We start from the raw sequence: 24,031 nt of genomic DNA on the forward strand, positions 1-24,031 counted from the left end.
TATATATATATATATATATATATATAATATATATATATATATATAACAGAAAGCATGCTCATGGGGAATTCCCACTGAAGTCCATGTCTCATTCAAGGAGACTAAGCACAGATAGGGTCCTGCCTCAGGAGCCAAACAAATGTCAACAAACCAAATGAGCCGTCCACCATCTCTCTGTTTATCCTGAAGACCCTCACTTTAATTACGGAACATTTACCATTACAGATTTCTTTATTAAATTATGTCAAAGAAATAGTCAGTTCATTTACCTGAGACAAAACAGCAATACCACAGTGTTACAAATAATAAACTTGATCCAAAACGTTAAGTGTTATTATGTTCCTTGCGTGCAGAATGCCTAAATTTATTGTGTTCATTCTTGTAACGTTATATTATAATTTACTGCAAAATTTAAAAATACCTTATGATTTTGACACATTTTGCGTTGAAAAATTATAATGAGAAAAAAAGCACGAGTAGTGTAAAACCGTACTACTGCGCTACCGTGACAGCAGGTGGCGCTGCTGCACCGCCTCAGTGCTGCTGGCATCCGGGGGGAGTTGCCCCTGCATTGAAATAGTTATAAAAGTTAAATAAAGTTATATAACTTTCTGTGCAGTGATGATGTGTTTCGTGGAAGGACTAAGTCACTCGTCGGTACAGTCGAGTGAATCCACAGGTTGTTGGTGTTGAGCGTGCTACGTTCGGTCAAAACGCGTCGCTGAGGCGAAACGAGAAATCAGCGCGAGCGGCTGTGATTTGGCGGCGACAATAAAGCTGCAGGAAAGCGTCGAGGCCTGAAGTGTCGCCATTGGACGCACGCGCCGCCTCCGCCGCGCGGCCGAGCGTTTATGCAAATCCGCCGCAGCCGAATATGGACACGGAGGAATGAAATATGGTGGAGGAGGCGAACATGGAGGAGCGAGGACCGTGAGAGCGCCGCGGTGCTGCTGCTTGTCGGAGGGCTGCGAGAGGGAACAGCGGAGCCGCCTCCGGCGGGACTTCGACGGACAAACTCTGTGGAAACTTTGTTAGTTGTTTTGTTTTTGTGCTCCCCGTTTTTGGCGTCTCCGCTGTTTGTGCCGATAAGTGCGCTCGAGCCGGAGCTGTAATGCTGTGAAGGGGCGACTTCTTCGTCCGGGGGGGGGCAGAGAACCAGGGGCTGGGGGCCGGAGCCCTCTCACCACCGCCACGGGATGCCGTGGCTCAGCGGCGCTAAGCGGAGGGAGAGCTCGGAGCTGCCGCTGCCCGCGGGCTGGGAGGAAGCCCGGGATTACGACGGCAGGGTGTTTTTCATCGACCACAACACGCGGCAAACGTCGTGGATTGACCCCAGGGACAGGTATGCTACAGGCCCGGGAGCGCCGACACGCACGCACGCACGCACGCACGCGCAAAGCAGGCAGAACTCCTTCTAAAAGTACGAGGAGTCCCAGCGGGAGATGTCAGGGCTGACGGAGGGAGGGGAGGGGGGCTTTGACGTGAGACCAGGCTGCGGTGGGTGGCGAAGCCAGCCGTGGATCAGCTGAGATTTGGCCTCCGCACCTCCCCGAGAAGTTCCCACGCAGACGCGGGATGTGACGCCCGCCGCTGTGCGTTTAACAGCGCGCCCTGACAGCTTTATGGTCGCGGTGAATCCACGGAATCCGGCGGCGGCCTTTCTGGTTTGGCGTGTTTCGGAGGAGGTGGGCAGGAGCGACACGGCAGAAAGCAGCTGGCAGTTCACTGGTGCCTTTAAGAGCGCCATTCACGCTCATCAGGGAGATCCGTAGATTTACGGCTTCCAGTGACCTGAAGCATTCCTGGTTCGCACACAGAGACCTATTGTCGTGCTCTTTCTGCCTCCCGGTGCAGAGACGCCTCCTGGAGTCCCGCAGGGCTTCACCCCATGCTGTCACCCCCAACCTGTGGGTTTTTACCCCGGGATCTGAACATTGAGCAGAATATGGCAACGCGCTTCAAACTCCAACTCCCAGAGATCTCAGTGAAACTATGCCAGGAATGCTGCTTGAGCCACTGGGAAAGCTGCGAGGATGTGCTTTTGTGGGGACCGCGATTTCACCAGCCCAGAAACGGCCTCGATCAGGCATTCAGATCAGACTTTGTGAGATTACAGGGAGCTATGGGCAGCGCTTTAACTCGGCCGCCTCATGAGCGAGAGCGAAACGCGCGACGACAACGGGCCCATCTCGCCTCGCTGTAAAAAGCAGATGATATCGGAAGTGGGAATGCTGTGGGTAATCTAGATTAGCAGAACCTCCCCTGCCTCCAGGTTGATTAACCATTGTTACGTGAAGCTGATGGGTTCGAGGATCTCGGGCCTCGGCGTGTGGCCGGGCCTCCAGAGAATGCTTTCTGCGTTTTGGGCCGGAGGAATGTCCTCTGTCACCACCTGGTTCCGGCCTTTGCAATAGATCCCCGCTCGGCTCTGGACGCTAGCTGTCTGCGAGCCACACAGCTGATACAAAGAGGTGTCAGCGCTCCTAAAAATGTCGTCCTTCTCCAAGGGACTGCAAGTAAATGGACCGTCTGCGTGTGGTGCGTGAGGTGGATGGCATGCGCAGGCTCCACGGCTGCAGTTGGACAGAAGGTCCCCGAAGAGCAAAGCGATCTTCCTGCCGACAGTAGTCTGCAGTTATTGTGTGCATCTGACTGTGGCACATAAGTGTGTGAGGGGAGTTAAAGGAGCCTTATTAGGAGGGCTCAGCCTGGTGTTTTGGCCATAATACGATCTGTGTGAGCAGCAGCCAAGGCCTCTGACGCCCGATGGGAGCCGTAAAGCTGGGTGATGGTGATGAGCGGGTGTGATGGCTGCACTGTGGCACTGGAGGCACCTCCACCATCACAGGCCTCTGTGTTGTTGGCGAGGAGTGAGGGTCCGGTCGGGCGTGCCTACGCTGAGGCCGCACGCGGCCCCGGAGCAGGTATCTGAGCAGAGGCGGCTCCCACGTGCCCGCCTCCTCCTCTCCATCGCGGCCTGTAGGCCTCCTTTATTAGCTCTGTTATGCAACAGCCATGGCCGGCCTGCCGCTCAGCAAAGGGAGGCCTTTATGCTTGACCACAAAGCACACCAAATTCAATTATTCTGGAAAGGGTGAGCTGTGTTTCCAGCACCGAAAGGTTATTCACATGCGCTGAACCCCGCTGTTATTTTGCTTCCCCCAGTGTTTTCATTATGATGGCTCTTTTTTGTCTTGTGGGGGGAGGCTACCAGCGCCGCGGCCCGGCCCGGCCCGGCAGGCTTGTGCCGTACGTGTTTTCCGTGGTGTGTGTGTCCATCTCTCGCCTCGCTCAACGGACTTTCCTCCTTCGCTTCCAGCTCCTGCTTTAATCTGTCCCAACAACCCAAGCACCGACCTGAGCTTTTAGCCGATTCTCTCCCCGGTTTTGTGACAGCAGCCAGTCCTGTTGTGTTGCTTTATCTGTGTTTCATGTGTGTTGTGAGGAATGCGACCTAAACAGGACGTGCCAAACTCAGTGCACCAACCTCGGGTCCTGGGCCACTATTGTGTTTTTTCCGTCCACACATCTGCACAATTCCCATTCAAAACTAAAGGGGGGGTAGAGCGTGTTTTTGTTTGTCCTAAAGCGTAATCCTTGTTTTCCTATAATGGACAGTGTCAGCGATTGTCTGAAGCGTTGACGTGAACTGCACTTAACTTTAACGCGCCTTTTTAAAAAATGATTACCTGCACGTCTGTGTCATTTGACGCACCATCATCTCTGCAATTACAAACTCATTTTCAACTCTTTTCATTTTCCGTGATTGCATTATGCTTTTAAAGCTTGAGAGGTCTTTAAAGGGATAGTTTGACATTTGAGAAAAGCAAGTTTTTAAAGAGGTGGCAGTGTTAGCCTTTAGCTTAGCTCTGTTTTGGAGTTCACATCTATTAAAAACAAATCGGAGAGTCACATTGGCTGCTCTGGGCGACGTGTTGCTTCTTCATGAAAAATGTGACTCCAGTTTCTGAGCAGCTGAAATCAGGTTCTGGATTCAGTGCTGCACATTCCAGAGGAGTCGATGCGATTCGTTGTTGGTTTCAGGTTTTTTCGTTAATGACTTCTTGGCAGACGTATAGAAAAGCACACACATTGTCCTTTTTAGATTAGTCGAAGCACAGTTAACAGGTTCTTTTTTAGTTAAACGTAACATATGAGACGTGTTGAGGTGCAGCCATTTCCTGTTGTCCTGCTGCTACAACCGAATCTGTGTTGATCAGATGTTTGGTGGGATTAGTTCTCTGGTCACAGCCGAGCAGCTGTTTCACCTCCTCCTGCATCTCTCTGAATATCTTCTAAATCAGCTGAGCTGCAATGTAACTAAATGTCCACATCCCGATTCCATTCAGACGAGCCCTTCCCATACGTCCAGACGGCATCTAAATGTGAACGGAGACGGGGACGTCGGTCTAGTTATAGACACCTATTTCAAAGACATTTGACACATAATGGGAGCTGTCTGCCTGTCTGTCTGTCAGCTGCTGTGCCAGGCCCTCGTGGAGGCTGAACGTAGATGACATTCCTCCCAAAGTTGTTTTCACGTTTCTTTTTTAACCCAGAGTGGAATCTTTAGACCGACGGCTCTCGCGCCGTTTCTGCTCACAGCTCGTGTCTGTTGCCTCATCTGCGGAGGATGAGCACGAAGGCAGGTGGTGTCTGCGATAATCGGCATCGAAAGGGCAACGCAGAGCTTTGCTTTATCTCCGTCCACAGCGCTGGGATGGAGTCATCACACTTGTGGCGTTTTTCTGGTCACACATGCAATGCTTGTCATCCGGAGGTCAGGCCTGGGTTCTTATTTGTGGAGCGGGAGCAGCTGGGTCGCCCCGGCGGTAGGAGCGTTTCAGGGTTCGGATGCGTTGCCTTCTTTTTCCGGGTGCAGTTCGCTCAGCCATGTGCGGCGGTTGCCTTTAATTGTTTTGTCACACAAGGGGTTTGGTTTATTTATACAGTGAACCATTACGCAATTCAATGCAAGTGTCAAAAACTCACATACTCCTTTAATTTAGAATCCTGCACTGGGTTGTGGCGACAACATTGTTTGAGTGACCACAAGTGGTGGAGTTGATGCTTGTTTCTTTAATTAATTTGAGATGGCGGCGCTGTGAGGCGGCAGTGGCACCGGTTTGAAGTTGCTTCAGCCGGTTGTACAGTATCTCAGTGAGCTCACTGTGGTCACACTGAGGAACATTCACTCCACGCTAATAAAACCAGTTTTGTGGATTGTTTCTCGACAACAGCTATTAAGATGAGACATTTAATTGGACTAAGGCTGTGGCCAGACAGACGTGGTCCAGTGGCTCAAACTCCTGTTCCACATGCCTTCACCAGCGACGGGGAGGGCGCCGCGCATAGAAATGCCCCCTCGGGACGACCCGGCGTGGCACAGATTATTCTAGAATTAGCAAAAGTGCTTGACAACTAAATATATTTGGTGGGGAAGCTGCGAGACGCGGGCCGACCCGGCCCAGCAGTATTTCACCCCCCACAGCTGAACATGCCAGTCATTCTGTCAGTCTGCCCCTTTTTCTATTTCAGATATGTCCCATTTTCGCTTTCCTTTCGGATCGTAAGAAGATCCCGGAGAATGCGTGAAACATCTTAGAACAAAACATCAGCCCGTTTTTATAAATAACCACGTTTACTGAGGCAGCGCAGCTTCACCGGGCTCCACGGCATTTTGTCATCAGCCCTTTACTCACATTAACCCACTGTACGTCACATCACAGCTGGTGGGTTTTCAAATGCTGCTCACTTTGTGTTTGGGAGGTTTCCATAGTCGTAAAATGTTTGCTGTGCTCGTAAGTTTTATAAATAATCAAAATGTTCCTTATGTTATGAATTGTACATATTCTGCGGGAACAGTACAGCAGAGCTGCCAAAATTGATTCATTCCTACAACTTGTGCTGATTTATGTGCCTGACTTTTAAGTTCCCTCTGGCAGCTTTTGAGTTTTAATGAATCGTATTTTTTCTGCTTGGTCGGTAGATTTTTACCTACCTGAGTTCGGCCGGGTGTGGTGTCGTGCAGCAGAGAGGAGAGGCAGGGCTGATGCTAGTGCTGTCATAAGTTTGCATATGGCAGCTTTATTGGAAGATTGATTGTTTTAGCTCCAGTTAAAGCCTCAACAATGACTCTTGGTGTCTGTTTCATCGCCATTATCACAGTGCAGCCAGCACCTGCTGCGGAGCGAGAGTGATCCCACTGGAGCTTGGTAATAATACTTTAGTAATTCAACCCTGACTGTTGTTAAAGTCAGGGTTGAATTACCAAAGTCGTACCTCAGAGTGGGGCAGTGTCAGACCTGCCGTGGATTCTGTTGACTAGTGTGCCAGCAAACATAACTTTACCCAGGATCCTCGTATGACAGGCAGGGAATGATTCAGGCTGACTGATATGAAAATGTCACCAGCCGCATCCCCATCAACAGCCGCCTTTACCATACTGTGATCAGATGACTCCTCCTGCTCCATGCTTCTGTGCGTTGTCCTCTGCTGTGCATCAGTCTCCCAAAACCAACGCAGGCTGCTGTCACAAGACTGCATAACAAACCAAACATTCAGATCCAGATCTGTGGGAGGACATGCTTTTCCCTGTGCCTCTGGGTCCCTAGGGAGGGCTGAGGGCAGCTCAGGACTGAGATCTCTCTGACGTCACACGCTCTAGCTTCCCATCCAGTGCCTCTTGTGGTCTTTCTCTGTTTTTTTTTTTGTTTTTTTTTTGTTTGTTTGTTTGTTTTTTAAATCTAAACTCAGAAATAATAGAAATGTTACAGCTTTTTATTGCTGTATTGGTCTGATTCTTTGCTGATTTTTGCCTCTTAGTCGTCATTCATGTGAAGCAGCAGCCGCCTGTCTGAGGGTTTTGTGTGTGTGTGCGCGTGTGTGTGCGTGCGCGTGTGCGTGTGTGTGTGTGTGTCTCCCCCTTGACGCAGGAGCAGGTGGGAGCGTGATCGTGTTTGCCTTGTCCTTGTGCTGGACTTGCATGTGGCTCGTGTGAACATCCTTTGTTTTATAAAGCAGGTGTTTGCCTGGTGATACAGTGTACAATGTCTTTTCTTTTATGGGCTGAACATCTCAGCCTTATTTTTTACCAAAGTTACTAAATCATGATTAAGTTTCACTTAAACATGTAAAATGCATAGACCATATTTAATTGAAGGAATACCTGAATGTTTCTGTCTCATCTTCACGTTTCCTGTGATATTATCACTACTGAAAGAAAGCTGGAGTACCTTTGGGTCTTCTAGGAGTTGGTCGGTGCGGGTGCTGTTTAACTTTTGAAGCTGTAGTGACGCTGCATCTGTGCTTCTCTCTGAGCTGCCTCCTCTTTGTATACTCACCTCTGCCAATGTCTGTATGTGACATTGCTCAAGTGTCAGTTGATGGTTCTCTTCCAGGGTAACATACGTCTCTGGCATGAATAGATGAATTTATAGGCATAAGTATTCATTTATATTTGAGGAACAGAGCTGGAAATGGGTTTAATTTTCTGTAAAGGCTTAGGTGATGCATTTATTTCTATTTAAATGTAATATTGTATTAGCTGATGGATATTGATAACATCTCTGTGATCTGAGTGAACTTGCAACAATCCCTCTCGATAACATTCAAGCTTTTCACAGAAGGCAGAATGAAGCAGCTTTAAGGACGCAGCTCTGCCGCTGAGGGTCGGTGTGGTGGGAATATTCTTCAAAACAAATGTTTGCCTTTGCCCAAATGTTTTTAATATCCTGACAAATGAGGCAGAGCGGCCTGTTGACCAGTCAAAGCGTAAAAGAAATTGCATAGTGTGGGCAAGATACAACCAGACCTCTGTGTAGAGTGATATTATCGCTGATTAATGTCAGTTATGGATACATGCATTTGTACTGAACAGATTTTAAATCACTTCAGGATCACCAAACCACTGACTTTTGCCGACTGCGTTGGAGATGAACTGCCTCTCGGGTGGGAGGAGGTTTATGACCAACAAGTGGGCGTTTACTACGTCGACCACATCAACAGTGAGTAGTACACAGTTCAGCAATGAATTGTCCTTCTCTCTGCGGGGAACCCTGGGTTTGATTTCTTATTCCGTAACCGTTTGTGTATAATTACAGTGACTTATTGTCTCTACTACACTTGCATGTTTTCTGATTAATATTATTTATTACTCATCTTCAGGTAATTATTTGCTCATCAGAGATTTGTGTTGACAGAGACCACCCAGATTGAGAACCCGCGGACTCAGTGGCGGCAGGAGCAGGAGCGCATGCTGAAGGAGTATCTAGTGGTGGCCCAGGAGGCCCTGAAAGCCAAGAAAGAGATGTATCTGGTCAAGCAGCAGCGTCTGGAGTTGGCTCAGCAGGAAATGTTGCTCTTCCACGAGCTCTCTGAGGACAACCGCTCCATCACCAGCAGTAAGATGCCCTCCTAATGTTTCATGAACACCGATGGAGAGGATGAAGTGTGACCTAGATGGCGAGGCCAGTGATCTGGACATGCTATAGTGTTGTTATTCCTTCAAGATCTGCTGGGGCGGTGGCAGATCAATAGAAGGTTTTTCCCAAACCCTGGATTCCTGGTGTATCCCACCCTCCTTACATTTATCTTCAGACTTCATCCAGCTGTCACACACACGATTTGTTCCACTCGCCGCAAAGCCGGGGAGACGACACTGGATCCTCCTCCGCCTCTTATTATAACAAGTTAACCCTGAAGTCAGCTCTGTTAACTAACCACTGGTCCCCCACTGTCTTTTCTTGTGTTCACAGCGCTCTCCAGCTCGTCCTCAAACGCGAAATACGACCCCGACCAAATAAAAGTGGAAATCGCTTGTAGACGAGAGCGGGTAAGTCATTATCAGAGGAGAACAATAGGCTGCAGCGTGGGGCCCCTTACCGGCCGAAAAGGGGGCTGGGGTGTGGCCCCTACAGGATACTGTGGCTCTGGCCCAGGGCCTTGAGGATGAGGATGAGATCATCATCAAAGGGTCAGGCAGAGGCTAGGTCACTGACTCACCGAGCCAAGTCGGACATTTCTCTCATCAGTCAGATGGGTGAGGGTGTTTCCTGGATCGGCAGCATTTCACATGGTTGATCTGTGACATGAGTACGGTTTCATTGAAATGTTACCGTAAGAGGGGCTGTACACACACCCTCCCCTGACGAATGGGGCTTATCAAGCTCAAGAGGCGCAGTAGTGCCTCCAGTGACCAGATGTTGCAGTTAGGTGTGTATTGTGTGTAAAAATATCATCAACAAGTGACCAGAAAGAGAGAGAGAAGTTACTATTTAAGTGATTTCCAATAAATGTGTTTTCTTTCTGTAAAATGGAATCGGTTCCGACATTTTCAAGGCCTTTTAGAAAGAATAGTAATGAGTTTGATTGTCAGTGTGTTTAGATTCAGGTGAAACCAATCCTTTTTTTTATTTGCTAGACTAATAATGGCATGGAGAGGACACATGCGCGTATGTCTATGTATAAACGTGGCTGCATATGTGAATAGCCATAGCTATGCATTTTAGCCCAGCGGTGCTACGCTAACTGTGGTGCTCTGCGTTGTCTTCTCAGCTCTCCAAACTGAGGCAGGAGCTGGCCCAGGTGAAGCAGGAGCTCCAGTATAAGGAAATGGGAGTGGAGACCCTGCAGGAGTGAGTGTTCTCTGTGTGACTGTGTGTCGAAGGCCCACCCTTCCTCTCTCAGTCATTCTCCTACTCCTCACAACACTTGGCACCGCTGCTCTCCACCCAGGAGCCTTTTCCTTTTTTAATCACTCTTGCCCTCGTCCTTCATCGTCAACTTAAACTGTCGATACATATTTCTTCTCCTTGCCTACTCGTGCCAACTAGTTTAGCAAGTTTTTATATTCCAAATATTTCTTTTCCCGTGCAGTTCCCACCCATGCAGTTTAATTACTTCTCGCCAAAAAGCCCTTTGACCCATTTAGCAAATAACACAGCTTTTACAGAACAACAGGAGCACAGTGTTTGGCTTAGTCTTATACTCCTTTTCCCATTTTTGTTTAAATTACATTGGGCTTTAAATATATACATTGTGTCTTTCAATGCTGGGAACATTTCAGAGCGGTTTCATGTTAGAAATAGAAGCTCCACCCCCAACCCCCCACCCCCCCACCAAAAAAAGAGTGTGTTTGAGAAAAGGCAAATGGAGGGAATTTTTGATGGAAAAGGGGACTCCACCTCAGGAAGAGGATGCACCAGTGGAGTGCAGGGAGCCAAAGCTTAGCCTGGAGAGGAAGTTGCTCCATGGAGAGTGGAGGACGAGGAGGAGGGTGGGGGCTTTGGACGAGAGAGCGGTTTCAAAAAACACAAAGATATCTGGCAGCAAATTCCTCTGCACTTCCTGAGCCCTGGCAAAGAGCCGCTTATCTCTTAGATAATGTACAACTCGAGTGATTCCCAGAATAGCCAGGAGAATACACAGCTTGCAGAAAACATGGATGCACCCTGCGCGTGTGTGCGTACGTGCATTTGTGTTTGTGCCTGGCTTCGCCTGTGTTTGTGTGTCCTATTGTTCCTGTTGGGTTGGCCCGCGCTCAGCAGGGTGGAGGCCAGAGGGACCCTGTGGCTGTTGTTTTTGTCAATATCAGCTGTTGTCAGCGATATAGCTAATTATTTTCCATGACAGGGTGCATCAGATAAACACTTTTTGACTCCTCAGCTAAAAGAATTCAGGAGTGTACAGTCTTTTGGCACGAGTATCTTATCTTGATTTTTTTTTTAAATGTTAAGACACTACACATAATTTAAGTCCATCTCATATGATAGTATTAAGACATAATGTGTAAAAAACTAAAAAGGGTGCTGCTCTATAATGAGAGGGGAGAAACGGGGCAGTGCTGGCAGGCACAGCACTTTTTTTGCTAAGCATATAAAGTCCCAGGCCTTGCCAGTTGGGTGGGGGGGAACAAAGCAGGGCCTGTTTTGGGAGGAAGAGGCAGGGTCGGGTGGATGAACAGTACCTGCTGTTGAAGGGGAGTCGAGGTAGCGGCTGTGGTGAGTGCGGGGGCCATGTGCCAGGACCAGTGATGGAGGAGGCAGCATTCCGCACTCCTCCAGCCCTCAACTCGCGAACTGTCCAATCCTCCCTCATCACTCCCAGCTTGAAGAATACAGGCTGATTCACAAGGAGCATTTGAAAGCAGCAGTTAAGACCATGATCACCAGCCTGTCACATTTTGTAACTAACCACAGTCTAAATAAAACACTGAAAGCATCATCTCCCACACAGAAAAAGATCAGCTCAGAAGTTAACGGGATGATAATTTCTTCATCTTCTGTCCAATATAATACCCATCCAGCAGCATTTACATGTTGTTAATAATCTTATTAATATCTTTAAATAAGCAACTATTTGTCTTTGAGTCAGTAATATCTTCCTTTTATTGATTTCTTGTTATCTAGAATCACAAATGTCAAGCAGTATCTGTTGTTTGACAATGTAGTAGAATGTGCTTGGAGTTCTGTATTCAGACTTATTGTGTCTCGATCCAACAGAATTGGCAGCGGGATCAAACCTCTCCAGATCATTAAATATGCAGTAGTGTGTTCACTTTTTATCCATTCTGCATTTTCTACCTCGTTTTTAAAAAAGTGTAATGGTGAACAAAGGAATTAAACCAACATTTGTGTTACAGGATTGACAGGAAGATGTCCAGCAGTCAGACAAACTACAAGCTGGACGAGGCTCAAGCCATCTTCAGTGAGCTGCGAAGCATTAAGAAGGCCATTAGCACAGGCGAGAAGGAGAGGCAGGACCTCATCCAGGTATTCCTCCACCCACTTCCTTCCTTTCTTCTGCTATAAACGTAAAATACTCTGTGCTGACCTCTGGTGTCTAAAAACCGCAGCTGTAGGAGCAAGTGACTCTCATCAGTGTCTTTTTAAAGCACATTTCCCGACATCTGAATCACTGACTGTGGCCCAAACTTGTTAGCAAAGCAAATTGTGACAATGTGATTTATAATGAGTAATAGCTGTCTGTTGAGCGTCCCTGTTACATTCTCAAAGCATTTCCTGTCAAGCTCATTGTCTATATATAAACACATTTGTTTGTCATTTGAGGGATTAAGGAAAACAAGGTATGTTTGCAATAAATTCTGCTCCCCGTGTCTCAGAGTCTGGCTAAGCTGACGGTGAACTTCCAGAGCAGCCTGTCCATCGGTGACTCGGCCAGCGAGGTGGCAAACAGCACTGGAGCCGCGGGTGACCCATATAATCTGCAGCAGTACTGCGACGCCGGCTGTCAGACTGACATCATGGGAGAGGTACGAGTCACCTCTCCTCCACAATTTGCTTTGTCTGTATTCCTGCATTGATCAATAGCTCATACAAATCTGAGCAATGATTGAGTGATTATGATTAAGTCTGTCACATCTATGTAACAGTTTGTTTTATTGCTTTTAGTTCGGTTCCCAGGATCCCTCTCATTTGGTGGACAAAGTGAAGCTTAACTGGCAGTACGAGGAAGCCAAGAAGAAGTAAGTGAGGCTGACTGTTGTTTATCCGTCGTAGTACTATGACACACCGGCACGCAGCACTGACTCATGAGCTCTGTGAGCTCCCCCTGTCGTTCCTCTGTTCGGTGGGAGGACGTGTTATGAATAGTATTTGCGACTAGCGGCCGTGGCTGCTGAGCAATGTCTGGCCAGCAGATTGAGCTGGGTGGTCACATTCTTGCATGGCCACGCTGCTGCTGACTGTGTGGTGCCTTTGTGTGCACAGAGCAGAGAGAGGGACTGCCCAGCGTCTGCCTCAGCGCACACCCCGCTGCTGCTCTGCAAGACGGTGTAATGTACACACGGCTTTGGTCACGGTCGCCCTATAGCGCGTACGAAATTATACACGGACAAAATCAACATTGAAGAAACATAAATTTCTGCTGGATAAAAAAAGATGTAGACAAATTTAGCCCAGGTTCTTGTACACAAACAGAAAGGACTAAAATAATATTGGATTTAAAGTAAATGGATTTTCAAAGTATAGGATGATTAGAGTTATTATCCAAATTTTCTATAGGCACCAATCTATACAAGGTATAAAATAGAGCTGTATAACTTAAACACCTATTGGCCGGTGGCCACCAGATGACTCTGCATCTTGGACAGGGGACAGTATATTCCAGCAGTGTGAGCATAGCTGAACAAGCAACAGTCCCTGTGTTATTACACTGGCCCCGTGCTCAGTTGTTGCTGTGGTGACCCTGCGTTCGCAATGCCAACCATGACATCAGGGAGGGAGGGAGCGAGAGAGGAGGGAGACCTGTGGAAACTTGCATGCTCTGTCATTGAGTCACCCTGTCTGAAGTGCAGCGCACGTAAACACTGATATTTCATCTGAGCTCAGGACTCTCTCTCTCCCTCAGATCCTGCTTAGCTCGGTCTGTCGACGCCTCGCTAATGAACACCTGCGCTGTTTGTTGCAGCTGCTACAAACCACTGCAGTCAGTGGCGGCATTACAGATGCAACATTAGGTTAATTCAGCCATGTTAATATTAATTAATTGCTTTTAATAAAGAAACCGCAGTGTCAAAGAATAGTTTTAGTGTTGATGCTTTTATTAGACCTGTTGCACCTGTTTTTGTACAGACTAAAGCGCTGGAGGCTGCTTTGTATTTAACATGTACACATGAGAATGATGTAAATCAAACCCTTGGCACCCTTGGTAATGGTGATGAAAAAGTAATGGGGAAATACATTTCTTCATACTTGAATGAGTATGTCTCAGAGACACAGCATGTACTTGTCTATGTCTCTCAGCTGTATGTAAATCCCCGCTCGTTGCCTCCTTCAGGGTGCAGAGCATCCAGCACCAGCTGGCACAACTGGACAGTGAGAGCTGGTCGGGGCGGGCCGAGGCCGACCGCGACCGGGACTTCATGCAGCTCTTGCGTGAGAAGGAGGCCCTGCTGCAGGAGCTGATCCTGGTCAGCAAGCAGCAGCACTCGCCAGACACGCTGCTGCAGCTGGAGGAGGAGCGCTCCCGGCTGGAGGAGGAGGTGCAGAGGGCCCACAGCTCCCAGAGTCAGGGAGCCAATGAGAGGTGAGAACTGTCCTGGGCAAGTCACAAACTGCAGACTCATGTAACAAAAGGCTATTCTGTCATAAATTGATATCATTTAGGAATTTCATCATCTCACTGATGTTGTTCACTGGAGCAGAAGATGATATTTTCAGATGTTTTGTATTTAATGGTATCGTGTTGATGCTCATGTAGGATGCTGCAGCAGGAGAAGAGGAATGCTCTTCTGCGACAGCTAGAGGAGGCAACTCGCATCACAACCTACCTTCATTCCCAGTTGAAGAGGTGCGTCTCACACACACATGGTCTAGGCTGATTTAGTAGTCCTTACCTGCACGTCTGCATTTACTAACCACTTCCTTTGGTTCTGCTTCTCCAGCCTGTCTGCTAGTTCTCTGACGGTGTCGTCCAGCAGCAGCCGGGGCTCTCTCGCTTCCAGCCGGGGCTCTCTAGCATCCAGCCGAGGCTCTTTAAGCTCCATCAGTTTCAGTGACATCTACGGTCTCCCCCAGTATGAGCGTCACGATGGCACAGGAGAGCCTTTCGACTCCCATCTACGTTACCTGCTGCCCATAGAGACGATATCCAGAGACTGTTCCATGTTCTCTCCTGACCCTTTGACCCAGAGCAAAACCAAACGCTCCCACGACACCCCGCAGTCGCTAGCCTCCCTCTCCTCCCGCTCCTCGCTTTCCTCCCTGTCACCACCCAGCTCTCCCATGGACACACCCTACCACTCCGCCCCTCAGGACTGCCCCCTCACCCAGATGACAGAGGAATACATGGAGCAGGCGAGTCGCGGCCTGTTGGAGGGGCTGAGAGCACAATCACAATCACAAACCCTGTCACATGTGGCCTTGATGAGCAGTGAGGACGCGATCATGCCTGCTGCTGCTGCTGCACATCAACTGGACAAGAGTCACAGAGACAGTGGGAGCCAGGGGGCTTTTACCTCCACAGGCAAGTTAACGACAGTTGATACCTGTTTCAAAAATGAATACTATAATACTATATACACTTAACTGCCTTTCACCTTCAGGAGTGACTCTAAGGGGGAACAGTGCCAACAGAAGTGGCAGGAGGGCCAGGAGGGTCTCTGCAGGCATGTCTGAGGATGCCCTGGCCACTGATAGTGGTGTCTTCGAGGCCTGGGGCAGGAGGTGAGCGGAACACAGACACCAAAGTCTCTGGAGTAGCAGCGCCTCCCAGTGAAAGAAGGCGAAACTGCATGTCCTTCAGTCTCTGTAGCCTTGGAGGAAGTAAATTCCTGAGAATTCCAAATGCTAGCTTCATAGAAAAATGAAAAATAGCTTCATAGAAAAATGAAAATAAAATCATAGTTTCATAGAAATGACTTGTTGACAGTGGGTTTATTTTCACCTGGTTATACAAACAGTGGTGTCCAACAAAGGAGGAATTTAAATCTCTTGTTTTTCTAATAGGCCAGAAGAGTCTGAGGAGATGTCCTACATTAAAGAGCTGACGCCTGTGAGCGAGCCCACCCAGGTCCAGCTAGGACTGCTGTGAGTTCGCTGTCCGGCGCGTGTGGGTGCGGCTTGGATCCACTGTTGGTATATAAGTTGGTATAAGAGTTCTCTACTTTTCTTTGTACAGGTGGGAGCCGAACTCACAGTCCTTACGACTACATCTGCTACAGCTCAAGAATCTGAACAGGTCTATTGTAAGGGATGGCTTTAAAGTGTGAGTACTTTAATTTGCAACGATCAGACTTTTTCTAAACCGTTTCTAAACCAGTGAAGGTCTTGTTTTTTGTTACTGATCTGCTGATCTGTGTTCAGGTATGTAAAGGTGCACTTGATTCCACTGGATGCCAGCAGGACCTGTGCATATTACTGTTGTACTCCATTGGAGCCGCAATCCCAGATGGGCTTCAACGCAGGCTTCCGCATTCCTGTCCCCGCGGACGCGCTGCTGCTATGTGCTCTACAGCTGTCTATCTGCTCGCTGGGACCTCAGGCTCAGGAGGAGCTACTGGTGAGTCTGAAATCAGAGAGTCAAGCTGGCTCTGATGCAGCGATTCTCTAATTTATGACTTAATGATGAGGAATGAAAAAGAAATGAAGGAATTGTCTCCTCTACACAAATGCAGGGCACAGCCCAGGTGAGCCTGGCAGACTGTGAAGGAAGCACAGAGATGGTTTACCACTGGCTGCGGGTCCAGTTGTTGAGTGGGGTGGAGTCACAAAGGCCTGAACAGAAAAGCCTGAGCCACCGCAGACACCATGAGAGCCCAGAGGAGGAGCAAAGACCCAGAACCGTGGTAGACACACACTGTATATATCAGTCTAGACCTAGAATCACTCCTCATTCTGTCGATACACAGCGCTTAGCCCACAGTTTGCAGGTGTGCAGCTCATTAGAGTGCGCAACTGACAAGAATGTGCCTTACAGGCCAAGCAAGTCTTCACACTGTCACTTCACCCCATGTGAACTGACACGGGGATCAGGAATGTTGACAGCAGCAGGACGGTATGATAGCTTGCTCTGTGACGTTGCAGGACACTGTGTGCTCTCTGCTGACGCGCACGCCAACCACCACGCACTCGGAGGAGCGGAGCACGGAGCTGCAGAGGCTGGAGAGGAAGGACGAGCCAGGGGAGGCCGCGTCAGAGAGGTACTCGAACGCTGTCAGATGCAGCGTTTTAACGGCCTGAGGTGCACGCGTGCTTCTAAACCGGGGTGTGTGTTGCAGGAGCTGGCAGGCGGAGTCTGTGGACAGTGGGTGCAGCAACAGCACAGCGTTCACGGCGCTCTGCTCAGAGGGCCTGTGTGCAGACAGCATCTGCGTCACTGGAGGGCGCTGCGGTCAAAGCACCAGTAAACTCTGTGCAGTGAAGGTAGAGCAGCAGTGGGCGTGTGGAGCCACAATACCTTCAGTTTATACATGGAGATTCCTTCTACGTGGATTATCATTGTCCCATCTTGAGACCTTGCGGTGTTAAAAGTATTGCTAATCACTGTTGCAGGTGGAGAAGGCCACTATGACCGAGGGTCTGTACCCGGAGCCGGTGCGGGTCCGCCCCAAGGAGCGGGGTGGCCGCTGGGGTCACGCGTCCCCCTTCATGCGCGGCAGCACAATCGTTCGCTCTCAGACTTTCTCGCCAGGAGCTCGCAATCAGTATGTGTGCAGGGTGAGTCTTTACAAACGCTGCTGCTACATGTTGTTAGCAGGCTGTGATTAGACAGATTTACAACCTGCTGTTAATATTCGCTGTAATGGCTGTGTGCAAACACTGCGTTGCCTTTCAGTTGTACCGCAGTGACAGCGACAGCTCGACTCTACCAAAGAAATCGCCTTTTGTCAGAAACACGTTGGAAAGAAGAACACTGCGCTATAAGCAGGTATAGACTGTCACGCGTCACGCGTATTGGTGTGTGCCTAGCGTTCAGGTTCTGAGCCGTTTGTGTGTGAGCAGCAGTCGTACCGCTCCTCCCTGGCCGAGCAGCCCACCCGTACCTCCCTGGACCTGGAGCTGGATCTCCAGGCCTGCAGGACACGTCAGCGGCAGCTCATGGAGGAACTGAGCGTCCTGAGGGAGCTGAAGCTGCGACTGGAGGAGCCACAGGCCAGGGAGGCGACTGAACTCCCTCACTGGGCCCTGAGGGACGAGCGCTTCCGCTGCCTGCTGAGAGAGGCCCAGAGACAGGTGAGAGGGGCTTGAAGAACTATGTGGGGTTGAGCCGAGGCCGGCGATGGTTGACCACTCTTTGTGGTGCAGGCTGGCCAAAGCAAGCAGGAGCAGCGTCAGGAAGAGGCGGCGGAGAGGAGGCTGAGGAAGGCGTCCAAAGAGGTTCTGCAGATGAGGGGGCAGAGCCAGAAGGAGCCGCTGCCTGTGCAGACATTCAGGTGGGAATTTAGCTAAGTCATTGTTATTTTAATCAGGGTTGAGCAAAAGTCTGTGCCAAGTCTGTGGAGCTTGTCCACAAGTATTTGTGGACCAGGATTTTATTTTTTCCTGAAAATAACATTATTATGTTATTATTTATAAAAAAATATATATATATATATTTTTTTTTTTCAAGATTTTGGCAACCTTCATTTGTGCAGTAATTGCATCAGTACATGCACTCACTCCTCAGGAATTTACTTCCTCCAAGGCTACAAAACCTAATCCATTGGAAATTCCATTAGGTTATTGTGTTAATAAGTGAGACAATACGTGGCCATTAGTTACCTCCTGGTCACGTCCACAGTGCATCTTGAGAGGTCAACAAACTTGAGTTTGAATTTCTCTCCTTAACATTTTTAAGTTGCCATCTTTTAAATTGTTTGCTTGCCTTCATTGATCTACTTGCTGCCTTTTACTTTGATATGGGACTCCACCTAGAAACACAGCTTTTAAGCTAAGTTTCCAGAAAGCCTTTGATGAAGCATTCTGCTGCTTTTTCTTTACGTTCTGTAAAAAAAGCGTTTCCTTTCTCTGCAGAGAGAAGATAGCTTTTTTCACCAGACCAAGGTTCAACATACCTCCTTTGCCAGCTGACGACGTATGAGAGCTTGCCTTTGTATTGTGTGACTCAACATGAAGTATTTGTCAGGGGTTTTTTTTTTTTTTTTCTGAAACCATGAAGTACAAAGTTCTTTTTGCCGAGGACGTGAGCGGGGCGACACGTAGATGATGTCAAAGATTAGACGGTTTTCCAATTTCAAGAAGTGTTTGTGCAGCTGTTCTTCCGCACGCAAACACACTAGACCCAGTGATCAAAAACACAAAACAGCTGCTGGTTTCCTTTCACGTGGAGGCAGCATCTCTGTGCTCCGCATGAGTTACTTGTGTTTGTGCTTACAAACAGGCTGGAAGATGGGATCAACGATCGGTTAGAACTAATCACTGTACTGTAACTTATTTTATAGTACTTTCCTTGAAGGAAATAAAAACCCTTCCTGCTTTTTAGGTGTATTTTGTAGCTTTGAACAAATAGCACTTCTGTGTTTTTACATACAGTCAAATGAAACTATTGTCTGATTATCTGTTACCTAATTCTTAAGATTTATTTACATAAAATGTCACTTTGTAATCCACTTATTACAGATGCCATTGTCATTTTGTTATGTTATTAAAATTAAGATGATGTACTATTCAATATATAAATAAACATAAAACACTGTATTCAGATTTCTCATGATGTATGAACATCTGCAGTGTTACCTCTTGTGAAGATAAAACCAATAAAACATGTCCTTGTGCTTCCTCTTTAACTCAGTTAGGTCTCTGGTGCTGAACAAGATATCATTAAAGATTAACCTGACCTGGGATGAAGCTCACGTTTGAGTTAAGTGTCACAATGTTACATGATGTTTTTGTGCAACCACAAACCCGCTGCGTTGACCCATTTGAGTGTGAACTTTCGCTTCTTGAGAAGCTGTACCCCACACACTGACAAGCAGCTGTGTCAGCTACTTATCACAGTCATATCCTGTTCGAGCCGCTCCACATAAGCCACTAGACACAGGAGAGGCTCCGTATCACTCGCACCGTGCTCATGCTCTCTGTTGAAGAATAAATCACACACAGCTATGTCTGTAATGAAGAGAACGCCTAAAGATTCACCTTCCCATGGCTCGTTCCCAAACAGAAAAATACCCATAAGTGCCTGCAGGCGAAGCAGCTTCAGGTCTCTGCTTGTCTTTGGGTAACTGTCAAATGAGGCCACTTACAGAAAAGTAGAGGCTGGTGATTTATTTTACAATCACATTTATTTTGACATGAATCCACAAAAATCCCAGTGCAGCATAAAGTATTTTTGTAACAACTGTCTGCTCAACAATTTAGAGATTTACAACGTCAGTAGTAATAGGAGTAAACTGGAAAGAAATTCAAACTAGGTCTTGTTGGTTAAAACAAATCGCTACTTTTGTGATGCACCACCTGCGTTTGCCAGTAAAAAAAAAACATTTTGCATAAAACAAAATGTTAATTGAGCAAAGGAAATAAATATTATAATTTAATACTATATGTGGACACATGATAAAATGGTACAAAACCCAAATCCTCATAATCTGGAAACAAATCTAAACGTCTAATGAAAGAAATGCCATAAAAAAAATGTAACACTAACTCACAGCATGTGCCAATGTTTACATCTGTGAATGTTAAACTAAAACCTTTTACTTGTCAAGCCGCGGCGCGGTGTAGGGCCAGGTGCTGCAGCGGGAGGAACAGGAGGATGGAGGTGAAGTGTGTCAGCGTGACGCACGTCGTGCATTAGAGGAAAGACAACGTGTGCCAACAGAGGAGTTCACACGTCGCCCTCAGAATGACGACACCTTCGCCTCAGCAGTGGCCAGTAGTTCCCCAGAGAGCGGGTTCTGGATTTCAGCCCAGCCCAGAGGTCCTATATGGGAATGGAAACGATGGTTGGCAGCTCCCCGATGGGAGGGGGGTTGTACTTCTCCACCCTCATCAGCCGCCGAAGGATGTCGTCCCGGTCGCGCGGCCACGTGAACACGTGCGTGTTCTGGAGCCACGTCGGGACGTGACTCTGTGACAGCAAACAAAAAGGGGGAATAGTGTGAGCTTTCATTTTTGTAATAATAGATTGGACATCATGTGCACAGGGCGTTTCCTCTAAACACAGAGGTGCATCATCATTCCGAGGGTGTGTCAGGACCAACGCCGGTTACGCGGACTCACCCTTTTAGCCCCGGGGAACAAAATAGGAATGAACCTAAAATTCTTGCTTCCGTTCTGGATGAACTCATTCTGAAGCTGCACAAAACATAAAAAAATATAATTATTAAACAAATTATTTTAAACAAGTTCTAAACTAATGTCTCCCTGTGGACCCTGACCTGTTTGTGTATGTAGACGGTGTTAAACGTCCTCTCGTCATTCTCAAAGCCGACAGGGGAGGCCGTGACCGTCTCGTAGTACTTAGGACTGATGATGATGATGATCAAATACTCCTTCTGGATCAGGAGACAATTCAATTACTGCCTGTCAGTGTGCTGTTCACATTCTTGTGGTACAATGAAACAGGTTTCCTCTTGCAGAATGAAAGCGTTCTCCAGGTGGACAAACGAGAACCTCAGGTGTCTTTTAAAAAGCGCCGATTGCTCTCACCTCGCTGAGATACCGCTCCATGAAGTCTATCTTGCTTATACTCCTGAACTGCTGCTCAAAGATGTCAATCTGAAGGGAACAGGCAGAGGTTTACAGCCAGGCAGTGGATCTCTATAATTCATTCTTTCTTTCATTCTTGCAACAAATTTGAATTGTGGTTAACTCTTACGTGTGTATCAAAGCCGTTATGTCGCAGCAGAGCAACAAATTTAATGATCTCATTGACATGCTTGTCGCTGTCAGCCTCATATGTGACGAACACCTTCCCTGTGGGGGAGAGTGATAGGCGAGAGTGATGGAGACGCTCGCTGAGTGATGGGACGACAGGACGGGTCAACACTTACTCTGCTCCAGAGACAGCGGCGTGCTGTAAGGAGGCTGCTTCTCTTTCACTGGAACATTGTAGCCTCTGCACAGAGATCAAGGTCATTGGAGAAGTGCATGTAGTGTGATGCAGCATCATTAGGTTTAAAAAAAAAACTCACGTTTGTGTGTATCCAGCTTCAGGGAGCGCACACCCACCTGAATGTGAAACAGCAACGAAGGATTTCAGAGCGGTGGTGTTTGGTTGGTGCCCCTTTCTGAGGCAGACACACATGAATTAGACTTACAGTTTGGGTTGAACGACGGGCGCTGCTGCGCCCAGGGTCGCCCGTCGGCCACGTGTCCCCGGCTGAAGGTGTCCGCGGGGCACTGGGCCCAGCAGGGCGCGCCCGGAGGCGGGCACGAGTACGGGGACAGCGTGTGGCGGCACAGGTTGGCCGACGGCGGGTTGGAGCGCAGGGACAGCGGCTGCTCCAGGCCGCCGCCGCCGCTGCTGCTGCTGTCGCTGCGTCTGCCCGGCAGCGACCAGAACTTGTCTCCGGACGCGCCGCTCTCCTCGAAGCACCTGGAGCACTCCTTCTCGCTCAGGTAGGAGGGCAGGCTGCTGGGATACCCCGACCAGCTGCTGGCGAAGCTGGGGTGCAGCCAGGGCCCCTCCGCCTGGCTGGGGAAGGGCGTGGGCGGAGCGCACGCGGCCAGGAGGCTGTGCTGAGGGCGGTAGGAGGCGGAGCTCAGGCCCGGCTCGCGCCTGCGTCCGTGCCCCCGCTGCCGCTGCGGCATCTGCGGGCTGAGCCGGGCGTCGCCGGCAGGAGGGCCGAGGTGGCCGTGTTCGGAGGGGCGGTCCGGCTCGCGGCGGTCGTCCTGCTGCTCTTTGCTCATGGTCTCATCGTCCTCCTCAGGCGTGTTGCGGCAGCTGCTCAGGTATTGGCTCAGACGACTGAAGTGACTGCGAGAGAGGAAGGAAGGAGCCTGTTATGTGCAGGGCTCCATGGGGTGCAATCCCCCCCCCCCCCACAGTGCCTCTGCTGTCGTGTTCACCTATTTGGTGCGGAGTAGACTGAAGTGGGCAACATCGCTGGGCTTCTTCATCCAGACATCCATGTGTTTGGTGCAATATGCATCTGAAATCCAAAATAAACCCCATGTTCATGGTTCTTTAACACAGAAGCCAATCATGGAGCAATCTCAATACCAACCCACACTGCTGCGTTTGAACTGTATGAGAGCATGTGTGACAAAGTGACTCCCACACAGGGGACTTTTCTCTAAAGGGTTGCTCAGGTGAAAAAATTAATTCACACGTGGGAAATAATGAAACGCTGCCTCTCGCAAACAGAAGCAAGACGCTAATGGAAATTCAAACCACAAAACTTCCAACAGATAAAACGCCCGTGGATTTCTCAGTAATGTCGACACGAGCGATAGCGCGCGCGGCTACAGAACAGCTCCAGTCGCGGCATCGCACGAAGAAACTCACATTTCCCACATTCATTAAACGCATTCAAATGCTTCGCTTTTCAGTCAAGTAATGAGACACAAATGCCTATTGAGAAAAAAGGATTTTCATATAAACGAGGTCACGTCTGTTTCCCCTTCTCTACACGCTATGACTTCAAGCCTGTTCAACCTCAGCTGAGGTGGGTTTACGTTCCACGACAACCCGTAATTCCTGTAAATGTAAATACTCACTGAAGCCTTTGCGGTCTCGCGCGAACATTCACATACGCGCGCGCGCGCACGCACACACACACACACACACACATCTCTCTGTATATGTCTGCGCTTTCCACGGTCACTTACCCGATTCTGTCTCCGTCGAGCAAAACTTTATAAACTGATAAAACGGCACAGAGACTCCCGTCAGTAGCTGTGAACCTCTACGGTGATATCCGACTCCTCACAGCGGCTCAGGTGAAAGTTATTGGAGGTGAAACGTCTCCTGGTTTCTTTGTGAACCAGTGTTTGATTAAACACAGTACTAATAGCAAAAAAAACGTCTCGAGGACAAATAATATAAATAATATATAGTCAAACTATATAAGTAGGCCACGTGCTGTGAGCGATCTGTTTGACATACACTTACCGCAGGTAACGCCGCCTCGTCGCCCTGAAACAACCCGTCTTTACTGTAAATGTCAAACGGACTCGACGGCCTTTAAAACGCAACCAACCAAGCGCCCGTTTGCTTGACGCGTCTTCTCCAAAGATCAATCAACATTGACGCACGACTTGCGTTTGATCTCGACTTTACGCGGAGATCGGCGACGTCCCACCGACAAACTCCACCTTAGTGGGGCGCGTGCGCGTGCTACTGCGCGTGCGTGCGAGCTTCGCTCCAACTGCGACGAGCGCGTGCGGACACGTTGAGGCTGGTCCGGTAGAAACATATACTTATATATTATAGATATACCATAAAACACATGTCACACGCCTTACTACACAAACACGGACTAGACCTGTGCATGTACGTTGTGAATCACATTATGAGGATGTAGAGGATTTGTATTTTATTCTTCATCTCGGTGTGAAGGTGAAGCAGGCAGCAGTTATAGTTGAGGTCATGGTAAGTCTCCAGTAAATGAATGTAAGAAAATGTG

The 24,031-nt window shown here is 48.5% G+C and overlaps 2 protein-coding genes across 4 annotated transcripts; one reads left to right on the top strand and one right to left on the bottom strand.

Moving 5' to 3' along the window:
- The first annotated feature begins 625 nt into the window (after window positions 1–625).
- wwc3 (WWC family member 3) lies at window positions 626–19,246 on the top strand. Of its 2 annotated transcripts, none has more exons than XM_029148116.2 (23): window positions 626–1,342; window positions 7,897–8,006; window positions 8,202–8,402; window positions 8,757–8,833; window positions 9,556–9,635; window positions 11,642–11,771; window positions 12,122–12,271; window positions 12,411–12,484; window positions 13,798–14,046; window positions 14,221–14,310; window positions 14,405–14,985; window positions 15,065–15,185; window positions 15,468–15,548; window positions 15,640–15,726; window positions 15,825–16,020; window positions 16,136–16,303; window positions 16,545–16,660; window positions 16,739–16,883; window positions 17,013–17,177; window positions 17,296–17,388; window positions 17,463–17,693; window positions 17,766–17,893; window positions 18,474–19,246. In XM_029148116.2, exons 1-23 carry the CDS (start codon window positions 1,197–1,199, stop codon window positions 18,538–18,540), a joined length of 3,486 nt encoding a protein of 1,161 aa, XP_029003949.1. In that variant the 5' UTR covers window positions 626–1,196; the 3' UTR covers window positions 18,541–19,246. The 2 variants fall into 2 exon arrangements, with proteins under 2 accessions (XP_029003949.1, XP_029003948.1); XM_029148115.2 differs by having other exon boundaries at window positions 627–1,342; window positions 16,136–16,306.
- Window positions 19,247–19,712: 466 nt separating this feature from the next.
- On the bottom strand, window positions 19,713–23,732 carry traf3ip2l (TRAF3 interacting protein 2-like). Of its 2 annotated transcripts, none has more exons than XM_029148594.3 (10): window positions 23,518–23,732; window positions 22,473–22,555; window positions 21,722–22,380; window positions 21,596–21,632; window positions 21,455–21,519; window positions 21,280–21,377; window positions 21,111–21,179; window positions 20,840–20,956; window positions 20,682–20,756; window positions 19,713–20,529 (listed from the first exon to the last, which is right to left on the bottom strand). In XM_029148594.3, exons 2-10 carry the CDS (start codon window positions 22,505–22,507, stop codon window positions 20,383–20,385), a joined length of 1,302 nt encoding a protein of 433 aa, XP_029004427.1. In that variant the 5' UTR covers window positions 22,508–22,555; window positions 23,518–23,732; the 3' UTR covers window positions 19,713–20,382. The 2 variants fall into 2 exon arrangements, with proteins under 2 accessions (XP_029004427.1, XP_055364081.1); XM_055508106.1 differs by lacking the exon at window positions 23,518–23,732 and adding an exon at window positions 23,235–23,447.
- Between the last annotated feature and the right edge of the window lie 299 nt (window positions 23,733–24,031).

This window comes from Betta splendens, chromosome 4 (genome assembly GCF_900634795.4).
Source record: "Betta splendens chromosome 4, fBetSpl5.4, whole genome shotgun sequence".
In the NCBI taxonomy this organism is placed as follows: domain Eukaryota; kingdom Metazoa; phylum Chordata; class Actinopteri; order Anabantiformes; family Osphronemidae; genus Betta; species Betta splendens.

Excerpts from the sequence above, each read along its gene's own strand:
- wwc3 (XM_029148115.2), top strand. The coding sequence starts at position 1,197 with ATGCCGTGGCTCAGCGGCGCTAAGCGGAGGGAGAGCTCGGAGCTGCCG. Across the intron at positions 9,636-11,641 it reads GGAGTGGAGACCCTGCAGGA|GATTGACAGGAAGATGTCCA; the intron begins GTGAGTGTTCTC and ends TTTGTGTTACAG. Across the intron at positions 16,021-16,135 it reads AGGCTCAGGAGGAGCTACTG|GGCACAGCCCAGGTGAGCCT; the intron begins GTGAGTCTGAAA and ends ACACAAATGCAG.
- traf3ip2l (XM_029148594.3), bottom strand. The coding sequence starts at position 22,507 with ATGTTGCCCACTTCAGTCTACTCCGCACCAAATAG. Across the intron at positions 21,378-21,454 it reads GCCGCTGTCTCTGGAGCAGA|GGAAGGTGTTCGTCACATAT; the intron begins GTAAGTGTTGAC and ends TCTCCCCCACAG. Across the intron at positions 21,180-21,279 it reads ATAACGGCTTTGATACACAC|ATTGACATCTTTGAGCAGCA; the intron begins GTAAGAGTTAAC and ends TGTTCCCTTCAG.